General features: G+C 35.6%; 2 protein-coding genes across 21 annotated transcripts; one reads left to right on the top strand and one right to left on the bottom strand.

Moving 5' to 3' along the window:
- The first annotated feature begins 661 nt into the window (after positions 1-661).
- fam217ba (family with sequence similarity 217 member Ba) lies at positions 662-8967 on the top strand. 3 transcript variants are annotated; one of them, XM_087306672.1, is made up of 5 exons: positions 867-984; positions 1219-1307; positions 1379-1487; positions 1564-1628; positions 3892-8967. In XM_087306672.1, exons 2-5 carry the CDS (start codon positions 1273-1275, stop codon positions 5249-5251), a joined length of 1569 nt encoding a protein of 522 aa, XP_087162798.1. In that variant the 5' UTR covers positions 867-984; positions 1219-1272; the 3' UTR covers positions 5252-8967. The 3 variants fall into 3 exon arrangements, with proteins under 3 accessions (XP_087162799.1, XP_087162798.1, XP_087162797.1); XM_087306671.1 differs by having other exon boundaries at positions 1126-1307; XM_087306673.1 differs by lacking the exon at positions 1219-1307 and having other exon boundaries at positions 662-984; positions 3892-5596.
- ttll9 (tubulin tyrosine ligase-like family, member 9) lies at positions 8679-24738 on the bottom strand. Of its 18 annotated transcripts, none has more exons than XR_015522846.1 (15): positions 24652-24738; positions 23691-23821; positions 21801-21915; positions 21621-21732; positions 21357-21542; positions 17788-17856; positions 16559-16649; positions 16235-16275; positions 15162-15249; positions 15008-15066; positions 14733-14929; positions 12074-12187; positions 11859-11980; positions 10823-10963; positions 8679-9255 (listed from the first exon to the last, which is right to left on the bottom strand). XR_015522846.1 is itself a non-coding variant. In XM_087305806.1 (14 exons), exons 4-14 carry the CDS (start codon positions 21663-21665, stop codon positions 9185-9187), a joined length of 1083 nt encoding a protein of 360 aa, XP_087161932.1. In that variant the 5' UTR covers positions 21666-21732; positions 21801-21915; positions 23691-23821; positions 24652-24738; the 3' UTR covers positions 8679-9184. The 18 variants fall into 18 exon arrangements, 7 of the variants coding, with proteins under 7 accessions (XP_087161932.1, XP_087161929.1, XP_087161930.1 ...); XR_015522843.1 differs by having other exon boundaries at positions 21801-21893; XR_015522844.1 differs by having other exon boundaries at positions 23691-23740.
- Between the last annotated feature and the right edge of the window lie 1970 nt (positions 24739-26708).

The raw sequence follows: 26708 nt of genomic DNA, 5'->3' as shown, positions 1-26708 counted from the left end.
TACAATTTTAGAAACATTTTAATGCTCAATAGAAAAACTTAATAGATATTGGATGGCTTTAAAACATGTTAGGGCGAGTACAATATTCGTTTTAGGGCAATTAGATTAGATTTTAACTTTTAACTTAATACTGTCATTACACAGGTAAACGGCAACAAATAAATGCAGTTTTGGTCTAACCAGCACTGCAATAGCAGCAAGTACAGGATACAGGTATAAGTTATAAAGTGCAGTTATAGAAAATTGGTGATATTTACAGATGGATGAAACATGAACATTATTTACAGGTTGTATTAGCTATGAACAGAGATTTACATTAAATGAATCTATGTACAGGTTGCTATTAATAATCAGAAATGTGCAGATAGATAAACATATTTACAAATGTATACAGTGGGTGTGTACATAATTACAAATGTCCATGTGCAGGTATGTATGTACAGTTTAAATAATCAGTGCAATTGTAAAGCTATCCTTTAAGAATACTAAACATTTCTTTTTGTTTTCAGTGCTTTGGAGAAATGTTCACTAGCTTCCTGTTGAGAACATGTGTAAGTGGTCACTCAAGATCACAAGCACAAAATCTGCATACAGTCACAAGTGTATTATCAGTCAGATGCGTGTATCCCCTCGATCTGGCAACCCTTCCGGACATTTTATCAAACCAATGTATCTTGCCAACTTACACATCCAACATATCAGCTCCACACACACCCACACAAACTCACATTTATGCGCATTTCCAATTTTGCTATGTTTTATGAGTAATCTCCACAGCTTGTCGTTACATTAAATTATTTCGCATACAAACTTCAATTCCCATCATGCCTATCGGAGGATCATCACGACGACAACGATGCTCGAACATACAAAGCAGCAGGTAAACAAGTCTGGTCGAGCTGCTGTAGCGATGCACATGAACGCCAATTTCAACGCGTTTTGCTCACTGCAAGATGAGGATGGCTTCATAATCAAGATGCAAAGGTGATTATTGTCTTTTTCCAGATGTTAATGTTTAATTAAGTTGGTCGACGCTGCTTAATGGACAGCTCAAATATTTGTCAAAACTGGAATGTATATTGAGTGACGCTGTTATTTCTACAATGGTGCTGCTCATCCGCACAGTGCGTGCACGCGCCCACAAATGGGACATTTTGGGGCACAGCTGAGAGCTTTGCACACTTCATAGTGTTTAATGCGATGGGACCCATCCTGCAGGAACAAACTGCATCTGCGACACTGAGGAAGCTGTCAGGGAAGGAGAAGGTTAGAATGAAAAATGCAGAAAACACTGGAATTGTTGCCAGGTAAGTTTAAATAGAGCTTTTACTTAAACTTTATATAATATCTGTCACTAAAATGTGGGCTTTATTTGCAGCAATAACAATACGAGAGGAGGATGTGTGATCCAGAATAAGAAGACTCTCAAGAAAACAGTGCCCTTGCATTCAGGCCAAGACAAGGATCCTGTGCCCAAAACCGAAATTGTAAGTCATTTATGGGATATTAATATGTGTTGTGTGTGTTGACAGCAATTCAAATGTTTTTATTATTTTTTCTAAGGTCCAAAATGGCATTAAACCAAAGAAAGCAAAGAGTCCGACTGGTGGCACTTGCAAGTCGCGTGGGTGAGTGTTTCTGAACATATGGAACTTCATATGTAAATAACTATAAATAGTGTAACTTAAATGCACATTATTTATTCTCTGCAGAATGCTGTGTAACATTAGAGCTGGGCTTTGGCAAATATTTTACAAATCAGTTAGCTTGAGATTAGTAAACCTTTGATTTTGTTAATTGTTTTAATATATACGGTATTGTTAATGTCCATGTAAGGCTGGCCTCTTTTGCTAAAAATCTAAATCTTGATTAATTGGTCATTTTATCTCGATTACGACTAATAAACAATTTTTTTTGTCGTCATTGTTTACTGACAAGTTTTGTACAGTAAATATGCTCACTTATTACAAGTGAGAGATTTCTGAATTAACGGTACAATGCTTGATTTTGAAATGATTGAAGAAAACACACACTATCTACTATCTATGATTATTGAACATCAACGTTGAACAACTAAAGTTAAAAACACATATAACCCAAAACAATCTTTTCTTATAAAAAAGTGAAAATTAATAACTTGCACTTTTGTCAAAAATTCATATTAGGAGTAGAAAATAAGCAACATCCCTTCTAAATAAAATAACTCTTGTATATCCTGTAAATAATATTTTAAACAGTGTTTTTTTTTTGCATGGAAATGCAGTATGGAAAATGTTCAGGAATTTTATTGAAAAACAACAGGTGGCTGACTTGCCAAACTGACTCAAATTGTGTAAAATATCAGTTAATTTTTTTTTTATCATGTTGTATCCATGTAAATTTCTGTTTCCAAGAAGTTAGAAATAGACGTTTTCTTTTTGCCTCATAATTTGATGTTGCTGTCACTTCACTGAAGTGATTTTTACCAAGTTATCGCGAAAAGCAATATGGTGTTTACGACATCACCGAGAAGGTATTTCTAAAAGTCTTAAAAGCACAAACTGTTTCTCGATTATAAGGGTGCTTTTACACCTAGACTTTTGTTTCGGAACCTGTCTTGTTTGCCCAATTAGCACGGTTCGTTAGGCAAAAGTGAAACCACCAATCGCGCTTTGATCCGTGCCTAAACAATCGCTCCGAGAGTGCTTGAATGAGGTGGTCTCGGCTCGATTGAAACAAACTCTGGAGCGGATCGATTGTAGTGAAAAAGCGATATGATCCAAGCCCGGTTATATCACAGTGTATTATGGATATGTAATAGGCATACGGCTATATGAAGAGAGAATTATGAGCAGGGCGGAAGGTCATTCCAGACATCCCAAGTCTCCCAGAAGTTTCGTTAGTCTCCTGCAAATGCACAGAGACTCCCGGGTGCCCGCAAACAAGTGATAATCTCCCGGAAATCGCGCGTCTTCCTCCTGGTCCTCAAATACGTCGCACATCCTTCTCACCCCACCCCACCACATCCGTCCTCGCTCTTCAGACACGTCGCGCGCACCCTGTCAAACACCACCAAACAACCACCACCCGCTGACAGCTGAGTGGGACTGCAAAATAAACCGTGAATCTGACCAATGTGAGGAGAGTTAACTCGCACGTGACTTGTTTTAGCTCTTCTGGTCCGTTTAGAAACTTTGCTGTGTGAAAGCGAACCGCACCAAGAACAAAGCAACATTGTAACAATTTTAATCTGTTTCAGAACAACTGAATCGATTTACAGGTGTGAAAGCACTCTAAGACTGTATTTATATGTAATTGACAAATAGTCGCAGGCAAATTAAACTTTAGTGACAAGGCAGCACTGAATCAGTAATGATCCTGTCTACTGTCCTGAGCGTCTCGCACGGGCCATCGGGCAGTCCTTTTTGTTGAGCCCTGCATAAATATTGTAAGTCCAGAATGTTAAACTTTTTTTTATCCTTCATAATGGCTTTACTTGTATTTATTTCAAATGTCAACATAACATATGCATTAAACATTACAAGACAATAGTTTCATAGTTGTCCATTACACAAAACAAAAATAGTAAAGAAATATTTTGTTGAAATTAAAGGTTATGTTTATGTATGAACTTTTAATAGACCTTTAAGATGTAAATGCAATTTCCTCTCAAATCCTTAAATATTCTTACTCTCTTTAAACAAAATATCTAAAGTTATAATGATAACATGATAAATGACAGTTTAACTATTTTGATAAAATTATCAGAATTTGAAAGATGGCATTGTTTTATTTCAGATGTAAAAAAGCCAAATTAGAAAGCATACTGAGATTACTTCATGGCTGGCAGTATTTTCAGCCTAGCCCTAATAAATATAAAGCTAAAATATCTCACTTCCTCTATTCCTATAGCACACAGGTTGAATCAGACCTGAGGCCTCCACGTCCCAAACTCTCATGTCAAGAGCGTGGACAGGAGAAGCAGAAAATTCAGCTGGAGCCTCAGTCCTGTAGAGATATGGTACAGAGACACGTGACCTTGGAGAAGAGCCGCCGTGCTCTCTCACTGCCCTTGGCACCTCAGCCTATGCTGCAGCAGCTCACCCTCCAGAAGCGAGCCCCTGATCTGGAAGCACTTCGTCTCCTGGAGCACAAGGAGGATGACTCCGACAGCGCCAGTGACTTGTCCGACTCTGAGAGGCTTCCTGTCCTGCCTTCTCCCTGCACTCCTCCTCAGCTCAACCTCCGAGCCGAGGTGATCGACACTATGGACCTGCATCCCCACATTCCCGGACCCAGGACAGTGGACAACCGGGACATCGACTACAGCTATCCAGACTTCCTGCCACCTCCGTTCAATACCTGGAGCCTGAGGCAGCTTGCCATCTTTCTCAACACGGAGGGCAAGCGAGCTCCTCGGCCAAAACCCATAGGGCAGCTTGAGAAGTATTTAGAGCGCCTCCTTCAACTGGAGTGGCACCAGATACAAACAATTCAAGCTGAAAGCGGCCGCCATGTTGTGCCCATCATCCGAACAAGAGGTCAAGCCTCCAGTGTCCTAGCAAACAGCAACCAGCAAAGACCTCACACTGCGCCCCCGACGCGTCTTAGCTCTCCGAAAAGCTTTCGACAGGGTCAGCGTTCCTTCTTCTCTTCTTTGGGCAGCCCATCATCCAGCCAGGTTTCTCGTCTGGTTTGCCCTAACTGCCACATCCGCTACCCACTCTGCAATGGCACTTGCTGTTCCTCATATGCCTACCAGCGGCATTCCCGCCTCAGCCCCCTTTTAGAGCGCAAAGCCCCTCCAGCTAACACCCAAAAGAGGAGCAGCAGTGAAACCCGGGCCTCAACCTCCGAAAACCAGGCCACAAAGAAAAACCAGCATCTGGTCAGTCCTCAAGCAGCAAAGGCTCACCAGAACCACATGCAGGCTGCAGGTAACGTGCGCAGGGCATCTCAAGAATTTAACCCCAATGGCAAATCCCATTCTTCGTTCAGGAAAGGAAAGACTGGGAAGTCAAGCGAGGCAGAGAGACTGAAAGATTCACCCGGAGCCAAATGCGGAGAGGTTGATAAGCGGATTCCTGCTGCTTTGAAAAGGGACGGTTGTGGGCCAGGCAAGAAAGCACTTAAGGATGGTGCAAGAGCTGAAACCAGTGAAGTACGAGTAAGGTCTGGCAGTAAAAGAGCAGTGGCCGACGGCTCTAATGCAAAAGTGACATCAGCTACCAAGAGTACTGTCAAAGTGAAAAATACTCAGTACGCCAAGTAGAGTAGTTTGTGTCTATTTTCAGTTGCCTCAAAGACGTTTCCATTTTGCAAACTGTAAACAAAGAGCTAATTCAAACATTCTGATGTCCCTGTGGTTAAGTGTAGTTTTTAAAGGTACAGGAAGTTTTAGCAAAATTTCATCTGCAAAAAAATATCTATTTATTTTGCCCGTAGTAGGCATGGGGTGATAACCGTTTCAAGGTATACCTTGGTTTGGATGTCAAGGCTTTAAAACCACCAGCATTTTCTGCCATACTATTTCTTTTTTTATTTACAAATTGTAAAGAAATTTGTGTTTTAGAAACTAATGAAGACAGCAACGATTCATTTGAATTATTTAGCCTGACATGATTACAGTTCCAAAATATTCCATATTATTATTTTATTACATAAAATATATTGTGTTCAAAGTGGAAGAAAATTTAAAAACAAAATATTTTCGAGCTTTAATCGCAATACTGTGATATTTTTACCCAAGGTTATCATACTGTCCGAATCTTTTACCGGCCCATGCCTAGTCTATAGTGTAACGAAGTTGGAAGCAAAGCAGATAGATTTGACAGAAAAATATTTTTTTGCCTATGAAAATTTGCCAAACATTTTTGACTGTACCTTAAGGTGGGCATACACGGTGTCATTTCTGATGGCCTGAAGAGTTTCTTTTATGTGGAAATCATTCAGGTGCAATGCGATTTTTTTATAATCCTACAAATTCCGAAGCAATCGCATGAAACTGCACCAAAAACATGAATAGTGGAGAACACTGCTTTCATTGATTTTTCTCTCTATCATCTAACTAAACGCTTATTTCACTTGGCCGCCATTTTAAAACACGAAAGCGAGGCTGCGGTAGTAAGAAATCCAGAAGTACTTTATAGGTTCAGCACTGTAAACATTGCCATGATTTCAAAGTGCAGATGTGATGTAAACATCACTTTAACTTAATTCAGTTAAGTTTCATTTAAACAATTAAAAGGTATTAGGCATCAAACAAAATCACTATCTCTTTAAGAGTAATAAGCTTAAGTGTCCTCCTGGGCTTCAGTTCATGGCACCAGGTAAACACTGTGGACACGCTTTCCTGCTTCAGCCTATGTAAGCCGGTGAGTGATAAAACAATGCAGTCCGCTGTAGCACACCCTCATGTTGTCTGTAATGGTGTTATCCTGGTACTGAAGTTTTAAAAATGGACATTTCCCTCTAACATTTAAGTGCTGCTGAATGCACTCTTAAACACAGCTGATTTGCCATAGTATTCACCAGTGCTCAACAGAAATGACTGTGATTGACAGTGAAGGTCATTAGTTCACCGCTCTTCACTAACACTTGAGCATTTTAAAGCCGCAACGATCAATCGATTCATTAGCAGATTGCTCATCTGTGCTTGCACTCGGTAAACATCGGTGAAGTGCAGTGAACTGACAAACTTCAAGACCAATCGCAATCATTTCTGGTAAGCAACGGTGAATCAAATCAGTGCTGTTTAATAATAAGCTCAACAGTGCTTAAATGAAAGGGGGAAATTGAGACTTTTTTATATATATATATTTCAGTACAGAAATTCAGTATTGCGACAAGTCTAATATAGTGAAAGAATCAGTTCATTAACTTGAGTTTGATAAATGGCATCTAAAACGTGTGTTCAGGAAAGGAAACATTAGCTAACTAGTGCCATTTCACTTAACTTTGCTGAAAATGTGGTCTGACATCCCTTTTTATTTTTATTATCCATTCAGAACGGACCTTTGGGTCACCCGGACAGCGGTGAAATTATAAATTTGTGTCGCTTTCTCTTTGCTGGTACTATATACAGTCAGGTACACAACATTCCTGTGTGACTCAGGAGATACTTATGGGTTTCTTCTCACCGCAGCCTCGATTTGCTTTTGAAATGGCGGCAGCGTAAAATCAGTCTATTGATACGAGCTGTGAATGTACGCAAACATACCTGTTTACCTGGTCTCACCCCGTGTGTGAATTATAACCTTGTCCACTGTAAACTTTCATCTCTGAAGACTCCGTAAGGCATGACACATCATACATTGATCAACTTGAGATAGATCGACAGCTCCACTCGTTTAATTGCGCAACCTCATAAATTCAAATCAACAACTTTTTTGGCATGCTTAAAAATTGTCAGGAGCTCATAAACTGTTTGGATCGACTTGTAAGTTCTTCTCACGTGGTTTAAGCCACGATTATACAACCATCAATGACTACTTCCGTTAGGAAATAAAAAAAAAATGCATACAACCTTTACCATAGCAAAAATCACACTGTGTATGTCCCCCTGTAAAGGGGCTATATGTACAATTCATGAATCATTAGCGACACCAGTGGCCATTAGGTGAACTGCAACCAGCAACTTACTGCTTGTGCTTGAAATCGCACACACGTAACGCATAAGAGAACATGATTTAATGCACCGATATACATGCTGCAGAGTTCTATGCTTCTAAATAAAGTAGGATATTAACATCTACATGAAATCAACCTAGCTGAAAACCTTGCCTGTTTTACTCTTAATAACAATATAAACGCACAATAGAAATAGAAACCTGCAGTTATTCAGAGAGATGTGGAAGTAGTTGCACAATTTTTGCAGTTTTGTCGCATCATATCAACAAGTGATTCACTATAATCCTATCTAACATTAATGTGTCTCAAAAAGGCTCTTCTTTACGCAACCCTGAGTATCAAGTGAAAGGTCTTGTATTTAATTAAGTTTAACTGCAACAAGCTGTTCAAACATCAGCAATACAAAAGCAACTGTAACCAAAATTAATACATATAGCCCCTTTAGTACAATATCCTCTTTAGAAGTCATGCCTAGTCGTTGCTATTGTTTCAGTTTAACTAATCAATAAGACATATTTATTTTATCTAAGTACATAAAAGCAGGTTATCTTTACTTACCGTACGCACAAATCTTCTATACAATGAACTTAATATACTTAAATCCAGTGTGCATGTACGTATCTCTTACTAGCGGGAGGTATGGCTGAGAATGTCTGTGTGTGGCGTTTTTGTCTAGTAAGCACTATTGGTCAAAGAATGTATATTTTTGAGACAAATAATGATTGTTTTGTAACGAGTGTGTATTTTTGTAAAGTGCTATATACAAGGACTGCTTTTCTTTTGGTTGTTTATCCATTCATTAGATTTAAGTTTAAATATGAATGTTTTGTGTAAAGCGTTGCTTATCTTTGAATGTTTTGGAAGACATTTCTTAGGTTTTCGGTGATTGTTTAACTGTGACGTTGTTAAGATTGCTTATGGTGGTTTATGGTTGGGGCTTTGTTTTGATGGACCTGAGTTATAAGCTATGTTTGTTTACTTATTGAGAACTTTTCAGGTGAATTTTCAGGTTTTCATGTATTTAAACTAAGCATGTTTTGTTTATTTTTGTTGGAACAAAAATGGTAGTGGTTTTGTTTTTTTTTTTAATGCATTGTCACTTGAATATGAGTTGAAAGTTGGTACAGGTTGCAGCCATACAGTATGGGCTACATTATTTTCCATACTTGATATACTGTTGGTAGAGCCATTTCAATAGGATTTAATGTAATATGTGACATTCACTTATCAGGCAAAAAACATGCAAAAAAATATACATTTTGTCCTATCATCGTCAGATTGTGCTTTATTTTGCTGAGAGTTTTGAACGCAGCTATTTTTATGAGAGCTAAATAATAAACAGTTTTCATTACATCATCAGAGCCCTTGTCTACAGTATTTATTTATGTGCTAGTAATTAAATATGCAAAAATTATCATCATAAATCAAAAACAATGCAATTTTGAGTTTGTGAATGATATCTTTTGGGTATTTAAATATGTACGCTCCTCTGACTCCTCATAATACAACAATTTTTGGAATTAATGGGAATGTCAAGCATAGTTTTTCACACTGATTTGATGCCGTAGGAATATTGTCATGTTTTCTTCTGTCCTGGGAAAGGCTTTAGAAGCTGTTGAAGCTGCTTCTCTCGATCATTCACACAGCCTGTGTAAATACAAACAAGGAAAAAGCATTTACTTATTAAAAGGGTAGTTAGAAAACAAACAGGTTTGCTCTTAAAGGGATACTTTTTAAAATTGTAGAAGTCAAAATATGTATTCACCCTCAAGTGGTTATAAATCTTTAATTTTATTATTTTTTAATTTTATTATTTTTATTATTTATTTTCCTTCACTGAAAACAAAAGAAGATATTTTGGAGAAAGCTGAAAACCTGTAACCATCGACTTCCATAGTAGGAAAAACAATAACTATGAAAGTTACAGGTTTCCAGCTCAAAATAACTTTATTTGTGTTCAAAAAAACAATGAAAGGGAGAGTAAATGATGATAGAATTTTAATTTATGCGTAAACTATTAGTTTAATGACTATGTAGATGATTTTGTGTGAATTGTGCCTTTAAGAATGGCATTGCAAGCAAAATGAACTTCTACTAAATCTATTATTTATTATTGATTTAGAAGAACTAAGAGCTGTACTATGTGTGAAAACTTTCTTGCTAATAAGCAGTTTGTCTAATTGCTTTCATTTATTGTCAAACAAATGTTACACAGGAAAAAAAAAGTCACGTTTTAACCTCAGGGTGAGTAGTTTAAGTTAGTTTATATTTTTTGTGTTATCTAGCCATATGTCCTCTTATTTATTTAAAACTTATTTGAAACAATAGATTTGTAAAGTTCCATGCATAATAAAGATATACTTCACATTGAACTGGGTGCTATTCAAAAATTCCTAGTCACCTTAACAAAAAATTTGTTGCTGTTGTCAGTATGGTATTGTCAGGCATGACACACGTTGACTTCGAAGCAGTTTTAAATAGGAAAAGACACTAAGTTTGCAAGTTAAATGTTTAATAAATTTTTATCAAAGTCTAATACACATACTTTAAAACAAACCAAAAAATAAAAATAAAAAAAATATCCAGTGTATCTTGAAGTACACTACCTAATAAAAATATTGTCGCCTATCGAAGATTTAAGAATAATAAATAATAACTTGACCTCTAGTTGATCATTTGTCATCAGAAGTGGCTTATATGAAAGGCAAAGGCCTTCAGATTACACTTATTTTTTAAAAATAAAATATGATCATGCCTTTATTTTTAATTATTTAATTAGGACAGTATGTGTCTGATTTTGCTTAGACTAAAGTCATGTCATAAAACAGAAATAATGTACAGTATAGAATATAAAGTCATGGTTCAGTAGTAAAAGAATTAATTTTGTGTATGACTCTCATGAGCTTGGACAATTGCATCCATACATCTCTGCAAGTCAGTCAGCTGGAATGGCAAAACTCCAGCAGGACTCCCAGAGTTCATCAAAATTCTTTGGATTCATCTTCAATGCCTCCTTCTTCATCTTACACCAGACATGCTCAATAGTGTTCAGTTCTGGTGACTGGGCTGGCCAATACTAGAGCACCTTGAAATTATTTGCTTTCAGAAACTTTGATGTGGAGGCTGACGTACGAGAAGGAGCACTATCCTGCTGAATAATTTGCCCCCACCTGTGGTTTGTAATGTAATGGGCAGCACTAATGTGCTGTTATACCTCAAGCTGTTGATGTTGCTATCCACTCTTTAGATCTCTTGCACGACCCCATACTAGTCTTCTGCAGTATTTGTGATGATTGGGATGCAGTTCGACAGATGATTCCAAATGATCAACTAGAAGATCAACTTGCTCTTACAACTGGGATAGACGACAAGACTTTTGTCAGGTAGTGTATGTTCATGCCATATTAAGTAATTACAAAAAAACTGCAGGAACTTTCTGAAAGCTCTGAAATGTACATCATGACAATTGAACCACCTGATTTATTTAGGTACTGTTAAGCTAAGGTGTTGCCAAAGTAAAGAACTAACATCAGTCTGAGAACATAAACAAATTCAAGAACATCAAGGGAGTGATCTCAAAATGACAGTGGAAATGCGTAAAGTTTACAATACACAATTTTGAGCTTTTACATAGTTGTTCCTATTCTTCGAACTGAGTTTAAAGACCTTCTAACAAAGACCTTCTTTTTTTTTTCTTGAATTCTGAGATTAAAAGTCAGATGTTAACTTGTTAAACTAAAAATTTACATATTTTGCTTTGAGAATTATCATGTTTTTTTTTTCTTCTTGTGACCTTTTCTTTCTTAATTTTTAGGAATAATCGCAAAATATTGTAAAATATAAACATTCACAATGTGAAAGACAGCATTTGCTAACACTTTAATTTAGGTCACAATTCATGGTATTGGTACAAACCATTAATTAACACTAGCTTAATAAACTACATATTAGCTGTTTATTAATAGTTAGGTAGAAGTTGGGTTTAGGTTTTAGGTAGGATTATGGATGCAGAATCAGAACTAATAATGCACAGTTATTATATTAATAATACGCATGTAATAAGCCAGCAGTTAATACAATGAATTGTATTTTATGGTATTTTTACCATAATTAAAACACAAAATGTTCTTAAGATGGCCAGCAAAATTTCATTATCATTTGGTCAAAGTGATGTGTCACTGACTGAATGAACTACAGTATATACTGTAGACCAAATCTCTAATGATGCCACAAAAAAAAAAAACACTGACCAAGGTGTGTGTTTGCCACGAGGCAAGAGCTGCCGAGAGCCTCTAGACCAACATCCGTGTAGACAGGACCGTCGTTCCACATTAGGTCAAATCCGCCAATCCTCTTCTCCTTGCCCGTCAGGCTAAATGCAATAGAATGTTTTGGACAACAATGTCAGCATGTGCAATCCTCCACTCTCCTGTGTGAAATTTGAAATCACTTTGTCAAATTGTACCGGCCCTCCATGTCAACAATGTGCAAGGTGTCCTCCAGAAGTCTGTATTTTAGGTCATAGTCTTCCTGACTGCTGGCTGTGAGGGAGGGCGAAGCGTTCACTTCAATTAGCCACCTGCATGATGACAAGCTGTGCTGTCATTTTAGAAGTAATTAGGGCAGGAATAGTGTGTTATGGAAGCCCATTTAATACATGGGATTGAAATATAAAACATGTAATTGCAACTTTTTACCTCCCTATTTTTCATTCTTCATAATTAACAAATCTAGTGTAAAAATAATTAGAACTCTATGATATCAACTAAAAAGTACGATTTTTATTCTTGCCATTCACAGAAAAAAACACACTCGCAAGATAAACACCGTATGGAGTTCTGCCCATTTTATTCACCACAATTCTGAGCTTAAATCTTACTTTGTTTTACCCTAATTTACCTTGAGTTACATTTTTGCAATTCTTTTCACCATTTTGAATATAATTTTCTCTCAAAGTCTTGAAAAAAGTAAAATTTTTATTATATATTTAAAATTGAGGACAACACATACACTCAATACACTTCAATAAACATATAAACATAGACATCACCCAGGGTGCGAAATATACAATGATGATCGGAGTGGGTCAACTTTTTTTAGTTAGTTTTTATGAAACATTCTTTAGTGAATTAAATGTATGTATGTATTTAAATTACATCTAATTTATTAATAAAATGTATTTAAGTTTTTAGAGTTTTGTGGATATTTTGTGTATTCTGACATACAGTATCCGATTAGCTACGTCTAAGGTTACGTTGTCCACCGGTGCTCTGGATCTGCTGGTTTCATGCTGTAGAATGAGTTGTATTATCTTGCAGACTGATTGGCGCAATTATGCATTTACAGTGGAATGAACTACTATAGGGATGGTCAAATGTATATTTATAGTATTAATTAGATTATATTCATTTATACTCATTTTTCTGATCATTTTAATCATTAACATTATTATTTAAAATACAAAGCAGAGCAAATATTTCTCAGTATTATAGAGCTGACCCCCCTATACATGTTGTTTTTAAATCCTTCAGGGGGATCAAGCGTTAATTACCTTGTACTTCGCACCATGACATTACCTATATACAATAAAATTGCAGGCTAACTACTGTGTGTCTGTATTTAATAACTTATATTTGATAGTAACTTTAAATTAATTTGATTGTGATTCAATAATGTGCAAAATAATGTGCTATGCAAACAAACCTGAGTGGGCGAAAATTATGAATCCAGAATTGATTTTTTTTAGCATTTTAAGTCTTACAATTCTATTTTATTTTAGAATTGCAACTTGATTTTTTTGCTGGCTTTCTCAGAGTTTTTAGTTTCTTCCAGAATTTAGATTTCTTAAGTCAGAACTGAAATTATTTGCGTTGACAATTTATTTTAACCACTCAAATTTATTCAGTTTAAACATAGTACTCAACTTTTATCATTTATTTCTTGTAATTGCAAGTTTGAGAAAAAAAATTCAAAATTGCAGTATTTCTACAAACAACATTTTTTCACCTTTGTTTATCTGACAATTCTGAAAAAAAAGTCATGAACTGAAAAAATAAATTCTGAGGTTTGAGAGAGAAAGTTTCTTTCTAAATAGTTGCATATATTTTTTCAGCTTCTATTCGTAGACTTTTTGAAGGGTTTAGATGAGATGCTCAAACTAGGGCCATAGTTGGCCCACGGTAACCTTTGATTAGGCCTACCATCCCATCTGAGAATGATGGGGATGGTTTGAAATTGTTCATTCAAATTTAATGCAACCCTTTGTTTGTATGTTTTATTGTTACAAACTAATTAAAATTAAATGTTTCAATTAAATGTTGTAAATTATTCTCATTTTGTTTAAATGTGCATGATGTCACATGGCAATGCAGACACTTTAGTTAGCAAATCGAGTCAAAGCCAAATTCTGCATGACTAGTGTATTTAGCATTGAACTTCACTGTGTTATACATAAGATTGTTTTTATTGCAATAAGTTATAATTTAAAAAGTTATATTACATTAATACAATTAAAATAATCATTAATACTACTAATAATAATAATACAAATAAAAAAATCAATACAATTTAAAGTAATGTTTAATTTATTTTGAAATGCCATGGCAACTTTAATGTAATATATATTTACCTTTGGCCCATGGCTCTCAATGATATTTGGTTTATGGCCCTTCATATGAAAAATTTTAGGCACCCCTGGTTTAGACATTCTTGCAATTTTGATTTTTTTTTCATGCTTTCACATTCATATATGTTTAAAAATAAAAATGCAAAATACAAATTCACATAATTGTGAGATATAAAATTAAAACTCGGACACAATTTTACATCTAGCATTTCTGAGCTAGTATCTCACAGCTTTGTTTTCCTTAAAATGCTCATTTATATCTTGGAGTTGTGAGATGAGGTGTGCACACAATTCTGAATTTATTCTGAATTCTGATTCTCACTGCTGTTTTTTTTTCAGAGCTGCAAGACAAACTAGCAATTGTGGGATACAAACTTCTAAATCTAGTATAAAGTTAAAATTTTGAGATAAGTTGTGATTAGCATTTAAATTTTTTTTATTCCATGGTGGAAACAAAATATCTTCCTAACAAGCTAAGCAATAAAAAAAGCATTCTCACGGCTTTAAGTCCTGGTCCAGCAGAATGTCATATCCGTACAGCTCAAAGCAGTGTTTGTCATTGATGATGGTCTTCTGCACACTAAGCAGGCTGCGAATAAATACGTTGTCAATTTCTTTAAAGAGAGTCTGCACTGTTTCGAAACCATGCTTAGCAGTCAGATACCACCGTAGCTGTTGCATCTGCCACTTACAGCCCTAAAAGAGAGAGGAAGTCGAATGTTTAAATATCTTTTTTTAATCATTTAACTGAACATTATAGCATGTCCAACACACCTTCTCAGGATCATAATCAGGAGCTGTCTTTTGCACTGCAACATTGGTGAGATGAACATCTGAGCACATTATTGTTAAATGGGATAAATCAGAGAATTGTTCATGTTTGTTCCTGTACTGTTGCATGCAATTCAGCAATGCATTCAAAGGATACATTGATCATCTATGCTGCTGAGAGAGAACCTGGTGTTGGAAAATCGGGCAAAACCATCACGATAAAGCCAGGCTTTCAGTGGAATATACTGACAAAATAAAATGATGTTGTTTATATTACCTATACTGTAGTGAAAAATTATAAGATAAACCAACAAAATATTTTTTAAACAAGTTAAAATCATGAGGTGAATGCACTTTAATTTATGGGTAATTTTGCGTATAATAATGACACTTTCTAACAGTGTTCCTATAAAAAAATATAGAAATATATATTATATATATATTTATATACAGTGGTGTGAAAAAAAAGTGTTTGCCCCGTAACTTTTTACATTTTTTTTGCATGATTTATTTAATTTTTGCATGTTTGTCATACGTTTCAGATTCATTCATTCATTTTCTTTTCGGCTTAGTCCCTTTACACACTCATTCATACACATACACTACGAACAATTTAGCATACTAAATTCACCTATAGCGCACATCTTTGGATTGTGGGAGAAACCTACGCAAACACAGGGAGAACATGCAGACTCCACACAGAAATTCTTGCTGTGAGGCAATTGTGCTACCCACTGCCCCACCGTATTGCCCACATGTTTCAGATAATCAACCTACTGTACTAGTATAATAATAATACTAGTCAATATATAATGTAATACTAGTCAAAGACAAAACTAAAAAAGCTACATAGCCCCTAAATCCTGACCTAAATCCAACTGAGAAGCTGTGGAATGACTTTAAAATAGCATTTCCCTCCAATGTGGCTGAATTGCAACAATTCTGCAAAGATGAGAAAAGGAATTTTTTTTCGAAAAAGCAGTTTGGATTGCAGTTGTTGCAGCTAATGATGGCCCAATCAGTTATAAAGTTTAGCGGGCAAACACTTTTTCACACAGGGTTATGTTATTTTGTATTTTGTTTTCTCTTAATAATGAACACCTTCATTCAAAACTGTGTGTGTGTGTGTGTGTGTGTGTGTGTGTGTGTGTGTGTGTGTGTGTGTGTGTGTGTGTGTTTGTGTGTGTGTGTGTGTGTGTATGTAAAAATTCAATAAAAAAAAAAACTTACTGATGTTACAAGAACGTAGACTCTCAAATCAAATTTTCTCCCTGGTGATAGAGACAAAGTGTGATTTATTAAAGGTATTGTTCACTAAAATAAAAAAGAACTTTCCGTTCTCCATTTACTCACACTCATGTGGTTCTAAACTTTTATGAAATACTTTTTTTCTATTGAGCTCAAAACTAGAAAATCAAAAGAATGTTGCAAAAAAAAAAAAGTGGAGGATGAGTAGAAGATGAGAGAATTTTTCTTTTCGGAATAAATTATCACTAAAATACGTTTCATACAAATAAAGAAATCAAGTACTAAAGCGAAAAGTCTTAGATGTACCAGCTATAAGGTAGGGATTCTCAATGTAACGTTGAGCGACGTAGCTCTCAACTTGAGCCTCATCTTTCTGTTCTTCAGAGCGACTCCCATCCTGAAAGCATCAAGGTACATAATGGCAGAATTACATTTTTAAAAGTTTAAAAGACAAAATTCATAAACCAGGTACATTGCTGACATGAGTAATAAACTCTTGGAAAAAATACTTTCCCTTCTCTGCTTAAAAGTAAAAAGTAACAAATGGTTTTGGACCAATATATAGATAAAGAACATCCAAACATTTTGGAAAATATGAGTCCAGAGTTCCTAAATTCTTCCTTTTTCTTTGGAGAACACATTGACAGATAGAGTACAACATAAAATACTTTTGTTGTTATACTGAACATTATAATCATTAATTTGATGTCATAGAACTAAAGAGAGACGTTTGGAAGTGCACATAAAATGTCCTTAAAAATGTGTTACAAACTAGAAACGTCTTGTTTTTTAAAAAAAAAATTACATCACAAGCAGGGGGGGATCTTAAAAAATTGCTGTTACAACATAAAGCTTAAAGAGGTTTAAATGAGGGGTTTAAATGAGAGGTTTGATATTCGTCCTTTTCTTTAATGTATAATTAGTTGTTTGGGTAAAGGTTTTTTGGCCATATTTTGTTGCATTTCTTTGTCACATTTTGTTATGTTTTTCTTTATTTGTGATGTATTATTCTGATTTGTTTTTGTATTTTCGTTTTAAATATGTAATTTGTGTAATTTACTAATATGTATTTTTCTATTTTTGGTTGTGAGATAATATATGAGATCATGTGATCTGGAAGTGAATAAAAAGAGCAAGATGCTGTGATAAATACTGCCTGATCAAGAGCCGGTGAACTCGAAACGTTATATGCTTTGTTATCCTTTTTATTTTGATAATATTGTATTTTTTGGAGCTTTGGTACTGGCGCCTTTTTGAGTATAGTTCACCCAAAACAAACAAAGAAACTGTCATCATTTACTCAATCCTCAATTCTAATAAAAAAAGTTGAAAACCAGTAACCATTGACTTCCATGGTATTTGTTTTTCATACTGTGGAGGTCAGTGGTTACTGGTGTTCAACAGAAAAACCAATAAAGGTTTGAAACCTCTTGAAAGCGAGAAAAAAGTGAATAGATTTTTATTATGCCTTTAACTTTTAAATCCTTACTGTACGTATAGCTGTTTTAAGATTCAGTTTTTCAAATATGCATTACCTTCCTCCAATCTATGATATCCTTGAGTTTTCGAAACAGAAAAATTCCTTTCCCTTGTGATCGAGCCACCTGTGTTGAGAAGGTATTGCAGGGTTTATTAGTGTAATTTACCAATGAATGACCTGTTTACCAAAAAAAGTCAACAATGTAACTGGATTTGATGTCAATTTATTACCTTGATGACAAAGTGACATCAAATTCATTTGCCGGCTGACGGCTCACCTCCGTGTGGAGGGCTTTTCCCTCTGTAACCAGTCTGTCCGCTTATCCAACAGCGTTACGTCGGCGGAGCGGAGGCCTGGAGGAGGAGGAGCCGGCCACGGGGACGACCGGGATCGAGTCCGGGGAAGAGCGGTTTCAGAAATCAGGTAAGATGAAAAACAGAATCCCAAAAATAAGGGCGAGAACGCGGCGAGATCCGAAAACGCGGTCGAAATCAAAGACGAGGGCTTTTGCTTTTTGTTTTTTCTGGACGGCTTTTGCAAATCGTCGCTTGGGTTTAGGGAAGGAGGAGGAGGAGGAAGAGGAGGGCGGCCGGGTCGGCCGATTGGCCGGCCGCCCGGTCGATCTTTCAGCCAGTCAGTCGGATGTACGGTCTCCCACAGCGGCCTCCTGCGGCTTTTCATGCGAGAACAGCGCGGGCGCGAATGGAGCGCGCTCCCGAGTATCCGCGTAAACAAAAACTGCTCGAATACGTACCTCCCAGGACGTATTTCGCGGTCTGCAGAAATGTCCGCGGGGCTACGTTTCCACAATGAGCCCAAGTTGAAACCCAGTGTATATCCAACCCAGGCTCATTCTGATTATGTACCCCTATATACATTTCTGGAGTGCGCTAAATACGTCCCAGGAGCTACGTTTTTTTTGCAGTTTTTGTTTTCGGAAATCCACCAGAGGCCGCTGTAAATGCTTTTCGAGATCTCAAAATTCTCTCGTGTTTTATTTGCACCTGCTCCTCACATGTAAATCCACCAGAGGCCACTGTGTAATCTTTTTAAAAACTGAAATTTCTTTTGCGTGCTTCATTCGTGCCTGCTCTTCTTGCGTAAATCCACTAAAGGCTGATGTCAACTGATTGGCTGATCATCACACCAACGCCCTACCGACTCACTTCTCTACACCCAACCAATAGTGTTTTAAAAAGGATAGATTGACCAGCGCCCACCCACTTTCCTAAACCCAACCGACATTGTTTTGAAAAGCAATCCAGAAAAAGAAAAGCCCTCGTGGCAGCCTGATTTTTACCACACTTTCAGATTTTACCACATTCTCACCCTGTACCACATTCTCACCCTTATTTCCTTGTTTGTTTTATTTTTTGGCCTTTGTTTTTGTCTTAACTGCTTTCTGGAACCTTTTCCGAACCCGTCATGGTCAACTCCTTTCTGCGTTTCAAATTCTCAGACGTACGCAACGAGCCACTGGACAAACGTAACAGCAGAAAATCCGTTCACACAGAGGTAAGCGGTCAGCTGGTAAGTGCAAAAAGGAACGACACCCTTTGTAGCAATCATTTTAAACACGAAATGTAGCCATATGTTCCTCTGGGCTACATAATTGATCCTTAGCTATGCCCTGCCCTCCTTAGTTACTGTTGCTACGCCTGTCAAGCTTTCGTGCCTTGTCAGCTTTTGCAATGTGTATGCGCCGGTGTCAGACATTGCCAGGGATATAATGTCATTTTTGGCAAACAGGTAAGACATCTGAGAAAGCCAGACAAAAAAGGACTGCAGTATGCATTACAGGGGTATATTAACGACATAATAGGCAACCGATTAGAGAATAATTAAATCAAAATTGAAGCTAGCTTAGCCTAGCCGCATACACTGACCATTCAGCAGCTTAGCTCATGCTCAGCAGGAGGTGACATTTAAAAATAATCTAATAATAACAAATTAAACCGTAATTTCTCTATTTTTAGTCAAAAAGCCTGTTTGATTAATTGTTGTACAATGAAATATAGCATTACTAACCAACAAGGAAACATACATGGACAGTGCTTCTACATAATTAATTCATAGAAAGAGCAGCCAGAAAGTTGAAACTGATGGATTTGTGCCGAATATTAGCATCATTGATCCATAACAATGTACAGTAAGTTACCTATTACTGTCAGTATGTTTGTGTGCTCTTTATAAAGTAATGAAAAACAGCTGCTGGTAAAGTATTGATCACAAATGTTCAGTTTGTGATCATATCTACAGTAGGTTCTGTTCTGTTGATTTGTAATTTAAAATATTCATAGCTTGAAATAGATGAAAATTTGAAGTTCAGTAAAGTTAGCAACATATTCGCAAATTTGCATTTGCCGGATCAATAACTCATGTCATTATGACCTTTTCACTATTAGTATTACTATGTCGAAGGCTTAAAAGGAGCAGTGCTCATATTATCGAGCAAAAAAAAAAGAAAAGGACAGCTGTGAAAGATAACCTGCTTTGTATTTTTGTAGAAAACAAAGTTTAGATCTGTTTAGGGTAAGAGGTGTGAGTTATTGCCATCTATCACTGAATGTGTCAGGAATATCAAATGAAAACCAATTTAGTTCGCTTCTTTAGCGCCCCTCACAGAGCTTGATCCATGCTGGCATGTCTCCTCTTGGGTTTTTGGTTCTGAAAAGGAAAAAAATTCCACCATTTCGTCCAAACTGTAAGGATACTGGGTATCAGATTTGCACAATCCGTATGCACTCGCTCGAAAGCTTGACAGAGCCCCTGTGCGTAGCTACAGTTGCTAAGCCATGATTGGTGGGTGGCGGTTTTTGGGTGTGGTTTAGCGAAGAGTCAATTCGTGATCTCCACAAATGTATGCAGTTGAAGTCAGAATTATTAGCCCCCCAGAATTACTAGCCCGCTGTTTAATTTTCCCCCCAATTTCTGTTTAATGGAGAGATTTTTCTAAACACATATCTAAACATAATAGTTTTAATAACTAATTTCTGATTTATTTTATCTTTGCCATGATGACAGTAAATAATATTTTATTATATATTTTTCAAGACACTTCTATACAGCTAAAATGTACATTTAAAGGCTTAACTACTGTAGGTTAATTAGGTTAACTAGGCAGGTTGGGGTAATTAGGAAAGTTATTGTATAACGATGGTTTGTTATGTAGACTATTGAAAAAAAATAGCTTAAAGGAGCTAATAGTTTTGACTTTAAAATGTTTTTTTTTTTTAATAAAAACTGCTTTTATTCTAGCCGAAATAAAACAAATAAGACTTTCTCCAGAAGAAAAATATTATCAAACATACTGTAAAAATTTCTTTGCTCAAAACACCGTTTGAGAAATATTTAAAAAAAAGAAAAAAATTCAAAGGGGGGCTAATAATTCTGAATTCAACAGTATATGGCTACGTTTTCAGAATGAGTCTATGTTGTGTATATCTAATTGAATATTTCAGATAACTAAAACTTTTAGTTGTTTCTTTTAAAATTATTTTGGTGGTTAAATGGGCATCAATGAGTGGAGGTCTAATAGACGTCAAGGTTTTGAAATCAAATCAACATGTTTTTGACATTATTTGATGTCATTTTTTCAATTTGTACACTAAAATAAACACTTACAGGCTTCATGATCCAGGTGTTCCCCGGGCTTTTCTTAAACTCCTCCACAAAGATGTGATACTCACTAGGCAACTCAAACGTACGCGGAAAAAAGTCACATTTGGCTGCTTCCAAACGCCCAACCTCCCGCTCTAATGTTTTTCTATACCGCTTCAAGTTCTTCACCATCAGGTTCTTACGGGTCAACTGAAAAAAATACGCATTTCAAGATTACTTTCCTCCATCACTGCTCTTGCAATCTGCATTTCAGAGAGTAATACAGACCTCGTAGTGGTTGCGGAAGTGACATATCCGTACATGTTCTTCCATGTATGAGTGATCAAAGTTCTCTCTCAGCCATCCAACATCACACCAGTTGAAGTCCCATTCGGCATCACTGTGTGGAGGGACATGAATGATTGATGAAGATGAAATGAAGCATATGAGAAAAAGCACAGAACTTACTCTTTCACTTCCACCCAGCCTGGTCTGTGGTTAAGGACGTCCTGTATGGTATTGGTCAGGCCACATCTGTACCGTATACAGCTCCTTGCCTCCCTGAGAAGAAAAATGCATCAAACTATGCACATACAGTGCATACAACACTTTTAACACTCTTTTAAAAAATGCTGTTTATTTACATTGCCATTCAAAAGTTTGGAGTCAATTATACGTTTTATTAAAGTCTGGATAACACTTTAGTTTAATTACCGATTCTCACTATAACCTAGTGGTTATTACCTGCTGTTATTATGACAATAGCTGTTTATTAGTAGTGTAAAGTACATGTTCTGCACAAAAATCTTATTCTACATACCTAATCCCTACACCTAATGAGAAATAAAGCAAATTAGAAGTTTAAGTAATGCTTTAAAATAACTACACACTATAAATAGTTAAAGCATAATCAGTTTTCACTTTAGATTAGGTCATAAAACTGCATGAATTTTTGTTAATAAAGCATTTATTAACATACAGACCTAATGATTACTACATGCCTGAAATAATACGTATAAATGTTTAGTTTACTAATTGTTTACCTACTTGTTCTAAATAATCATAAAAACCACCCACTACTCGTAATTAATGCAATACTTAATCATAAATTAGTCATTAACAAAGTATGAATATACAATGCTTATAAATAAACGACACACCATACAGCTCTATTTAAAAACTGCTAAATAATGTCTATTAATCAGTGGTGGAAAAAGACTGAAAAATCATACTCAAATAAAAGTACCATTACTTGCCAAAAAAATGTAGTCAAAGTAGAATAAAAGTACAGGTATCTGTTGTAAATATTACTCAAAATAGGAGTAAAAAGTAGCCCTTTTAAAAGTACTTAAGAGTAGAAAGTAGTTTTACGGTGGAAAAAGGTTGATGTGTTTATATGTAATTTGTGCGTGTGTATTACATTCTGTAGTGCATTTAGTTATTGTATAAGGCAATTTCAGTCATAATTTGCCATCTTTTTATCAGCGACATGCAATTTCTCTGGGTCATTGCATGTAAAGTAGGGGTGCACCAAAATTTAATCTTGGAGGGCAGGTGTTCTGCAGATTTTAACTCCAATTACAATTTAACAATTCAAAACTAACTAATCAAGCTTTTACAAGGTATTCTATAAAGCTTCTGGCAAGTGTACTGAAGTAAGCTGTAGGACATTGGCCCTCCAGGACCACTGGTGTAAAGTATCTTCTTGGACACTTTTAATGCTTCCAAACAGTTTGCTGCCTGTTTTAAGGCAGTTCAGTATGATGCAATTTACTTTCTATGTGCGATTTGATTGGATGCGCAAGACTTATTTTTGTAATCTCCACAGACTGGAAATTATAAAGTAGTGACTGCAAGTTGAAGGAAAGTTGTGGAGTAAAAATACCAATACTCCACTAAACATGTACTAAAGAGAAAGTAAAAGTAATTTTTTTTTCAAACTACTTAGTAAACTACAATTCCTGAGAAAAACTGCTCAATTACAGTAATTTGAGTATTTGTATTTTGTTACTTTACACCACTGCTGTTAGTATAGAGTTAATACTTAATAAATGATTTATTGTGTGCAGTTATTATATATTTATTGAGTAAAAAGTCATAGTTAATGATTACTAACAGTAAAAATTGTACTTTAAAATAAAGCCAAATAAAATAAAATCTTTAATATAGTGTAATATTATAATATATATTAATAATTATTTCTTTGTTATGACATTTTCCAGTAAAATATGTTGTATGAATAGAATGTACGTAATTTAGAAATCTGATTAATTGTAGAATGGCAATGTAAAATAGATGAACACTTAATGAATGAATAACTCTTATTGTATTAGAATGCAAAATCTATAACAGACTTACACTTCTTTTTTCCTTTGTGAGCTGTGGGCAGCTTTATGTCCAGTTGTCTGCTGTTTGAGGTACAGTAAGTTATTGTGCAAAACCTTATTAAAGTTAGAGTGCCATTGTGTGCTGCAAATCTGGATTTAACCCTGATAAACACATTCAATCTGTATTAAATTGGATAAGATACAGTGCTCACCATTTATAAGTACACCCCTCGGAAATCTATCTTTCAGTTTCTTATTTATAATAGGAAGCTTTACAATATTACATGTGTGCTTATACATTAGATTAGTCAGTACTGAAGCCAAATCTGGAGCTTATCTAACAAAATAACATACAATAATGGTCCAAAAACTAGTACAGCCAAATTATAGGTTATAGAAAAATATTAAATAAAAATAAAAAAAAGGAAAAATCAAGAAATTAAAAAAATAAATAAATTAGTAGAAATTTGTAGGTTAAATTTGAAATTTGCATATTACATTTTGAATTGAATTATGCTACTCATATGCTTCCATAGTTCTGAAGGCAAGGGGGCACTAGTAGGTGTACCTAATAAAGTGGCCGGTGTGTGTAAATATTCATAAAAAATAAATATTAAAATATGTTAAAATAATATTAATACGGTTTTAGTTTGAACATCATTTTGCATTAATTTAATAGCCACAGTGATATCTATCTATCTATCTATCTATCTATCTATCTATCTATCTATCTATCTATCTATCTATCTATCTATCATGGCAAAACACGATAAACATAATAATCTATATTTATTTTAACGTTATCTATTTTTAGTTTCAGAAGTTGCTGATCCCATTCAGCGTGGGTTTAACGTAAGTTGCAAACTACAAAATAACTATGAAAGAGCGTAAATAGATTTTAATGTATTCGGAAGGTTAAACACTGTGCTAAAATGGCTCTTGTTCGGTCAACATTTATGACAGCAATCAACCATGAGAAGTCGTCGTCTTACCTTATTTTTAGACATATTAGGAACTAACCGTCTGAAAACACTGAAACATTAGCAGTCTGACTGGAACTGTGGTCTATTTGTTGTCATAGCAACCACTGAACGGACCTATCGCTATGTCGCATTCTGTAGTGACGTACTCAGAGCAAACCACCACGCCTCTCATATAATGAAAAAAAAATCATATAATGTATGAATGAATGAATGAATGAATTAATTAATGCTCTCTTAATATGTGGATATCTGTTGTTTTATTCTTGTTAATTGATTGGCTCACGAAAATAATACAAACGCAGAGGCTCAAATACATGAACGAGGCTGGGAGTAAAGTCTACGATGAGCCCAGCAGAGCTCCTTGGTGTAAGCAACACTCATGTACACTAGGCGGCAGCACAATCCAAATAAAAGTATCCTAAAAGAAACTATCTTCACAGGTGCATCTTTATAGAGTCATGATGACAAAAAGAGTGTCTAAACCAGACCCATGTCTATTCTTTTTACCTTTACTATAGACTACACTGGCTTCTCAACTGGTGATTTATATTATTAATATCTGTCACACAGCATAGAAGGGGAAAAGCAACAATTAGATCACACACACACACACACACACACACACACACACACACACACACACACACACACACACACACACACACACACACACACACACACACACACACACACAAATTAAGCTGTCCGCTGGATTGTACACTACTTAAAGCAGTGGTCTCAAATTCAATTCCTGGAGGGCCGCTGCTCAGCATAGTTTAGCTTTAACCACCTCCAACTCACTGCTTAATAGTCCATAGTTGTCTTGAACATCATGATTAGTTAGATCTGTTGTGTTTAATTAGGGTTGGGGCAAAACTGTGCAGAGCTGCGGCCCTCCAGAAAATGAGGTTGAGACCTATGTGACTTAAAGGGATAGTTTAATTCCACAGAAAATGATTGAACTATGAATGTTGGTGGGTCCCAGAAACCAACATGCTCCAAATTATCTTCTTTTGTTCAACATAAGATTTAAATGTTTTATTTATTTATTTTTGGACGTTTTAGTATCAACAAAACATTGTGAATGAGTGATTCAAAAAAATGTTACCTCTGGGGAGGGACAGGATGGGTGTGGGGATTTTACGCATACTTGTATTCATTTGTACACACATATTTAGGAAATATATTTACAGTAAATCACCCTAAAGTAATTTTATGATTTTATAAGGTGTAGTGCATTCACAGTGGGCAAGCGGACTTACTATAGACGAGAGTTTACCCATATTTTCATTCATATTTGTACAGTACACAATAATAAAAAAAAAAAAACTGTACTCAGGGCTGGATTAACCAATGGGCATTATGGGCAGAGGCCCAAGAGCCCGTGCGTACTTGGGTCCCCTGCGAGGGGGGGAAATGCTGATTTTGTCACTACAAAATCAGGCTCTATTCAAAATCTATTTAGGCTAAATGCAAATATCTCACCTTATTTGAATAAGCTAATTGAGTGATTTGCGCCCATCACTGTTTTATTGACAGAGAGAACATACACGTAACTAAAGAAGATGACACACAGCAGCATAAGTGGCATAGCCACTTTAGATGCATTCGATCATGAACCTGGTTCGAATACAGCATCGGATGAACTAATTTTTCTTTTTTTCCCCCGACTACATATCAGATTTTGCCTACTCATCATCACAAGGAAGACAAGTAGGATTCATTAATAAGTGTGTGTATTATAGAAGACTCAGATTCGAACTGGATTGGGGAGGTGTTATATCCGAATCATATGCATTACAAGTGTGTAGAAGTTACACATTAAAAACACCCTTAAATATAATTTTTTTTATCGCTTCAGTGAACTTGAACAAGTATATTAAAATCCATTCATTTTCACTAATTGTATAAGAATTTGTTTTAATTGCTTTAAAAATGAGTTAAATATCTGTAGGCTAGAAATATATTTACTGTATATCATTTACTTAAAAATGCAGGCAATACATTATAGATTAATTTTATTTTAAAAATACTATGTTATTCTTATTTTTTAATATAACAATAGG

The sequence above is a fragment of the Danio rerio genome, chromosome 23, assembly GCF_052040795.2.
Source record: "Danio rerio strain M-AB ecotype USA chromosome 23, GRCz13ab, whole genome shotgun sequence".
Lineage (NCBI taxonomy): Eukaryota > Metazoa > Chordata > Actinopteri > Cypriniformes > Danionidae > Danio > Danio rerio.
This window is presented reverse-complemented; position numbering and strand designations above follow the sequence as displayed.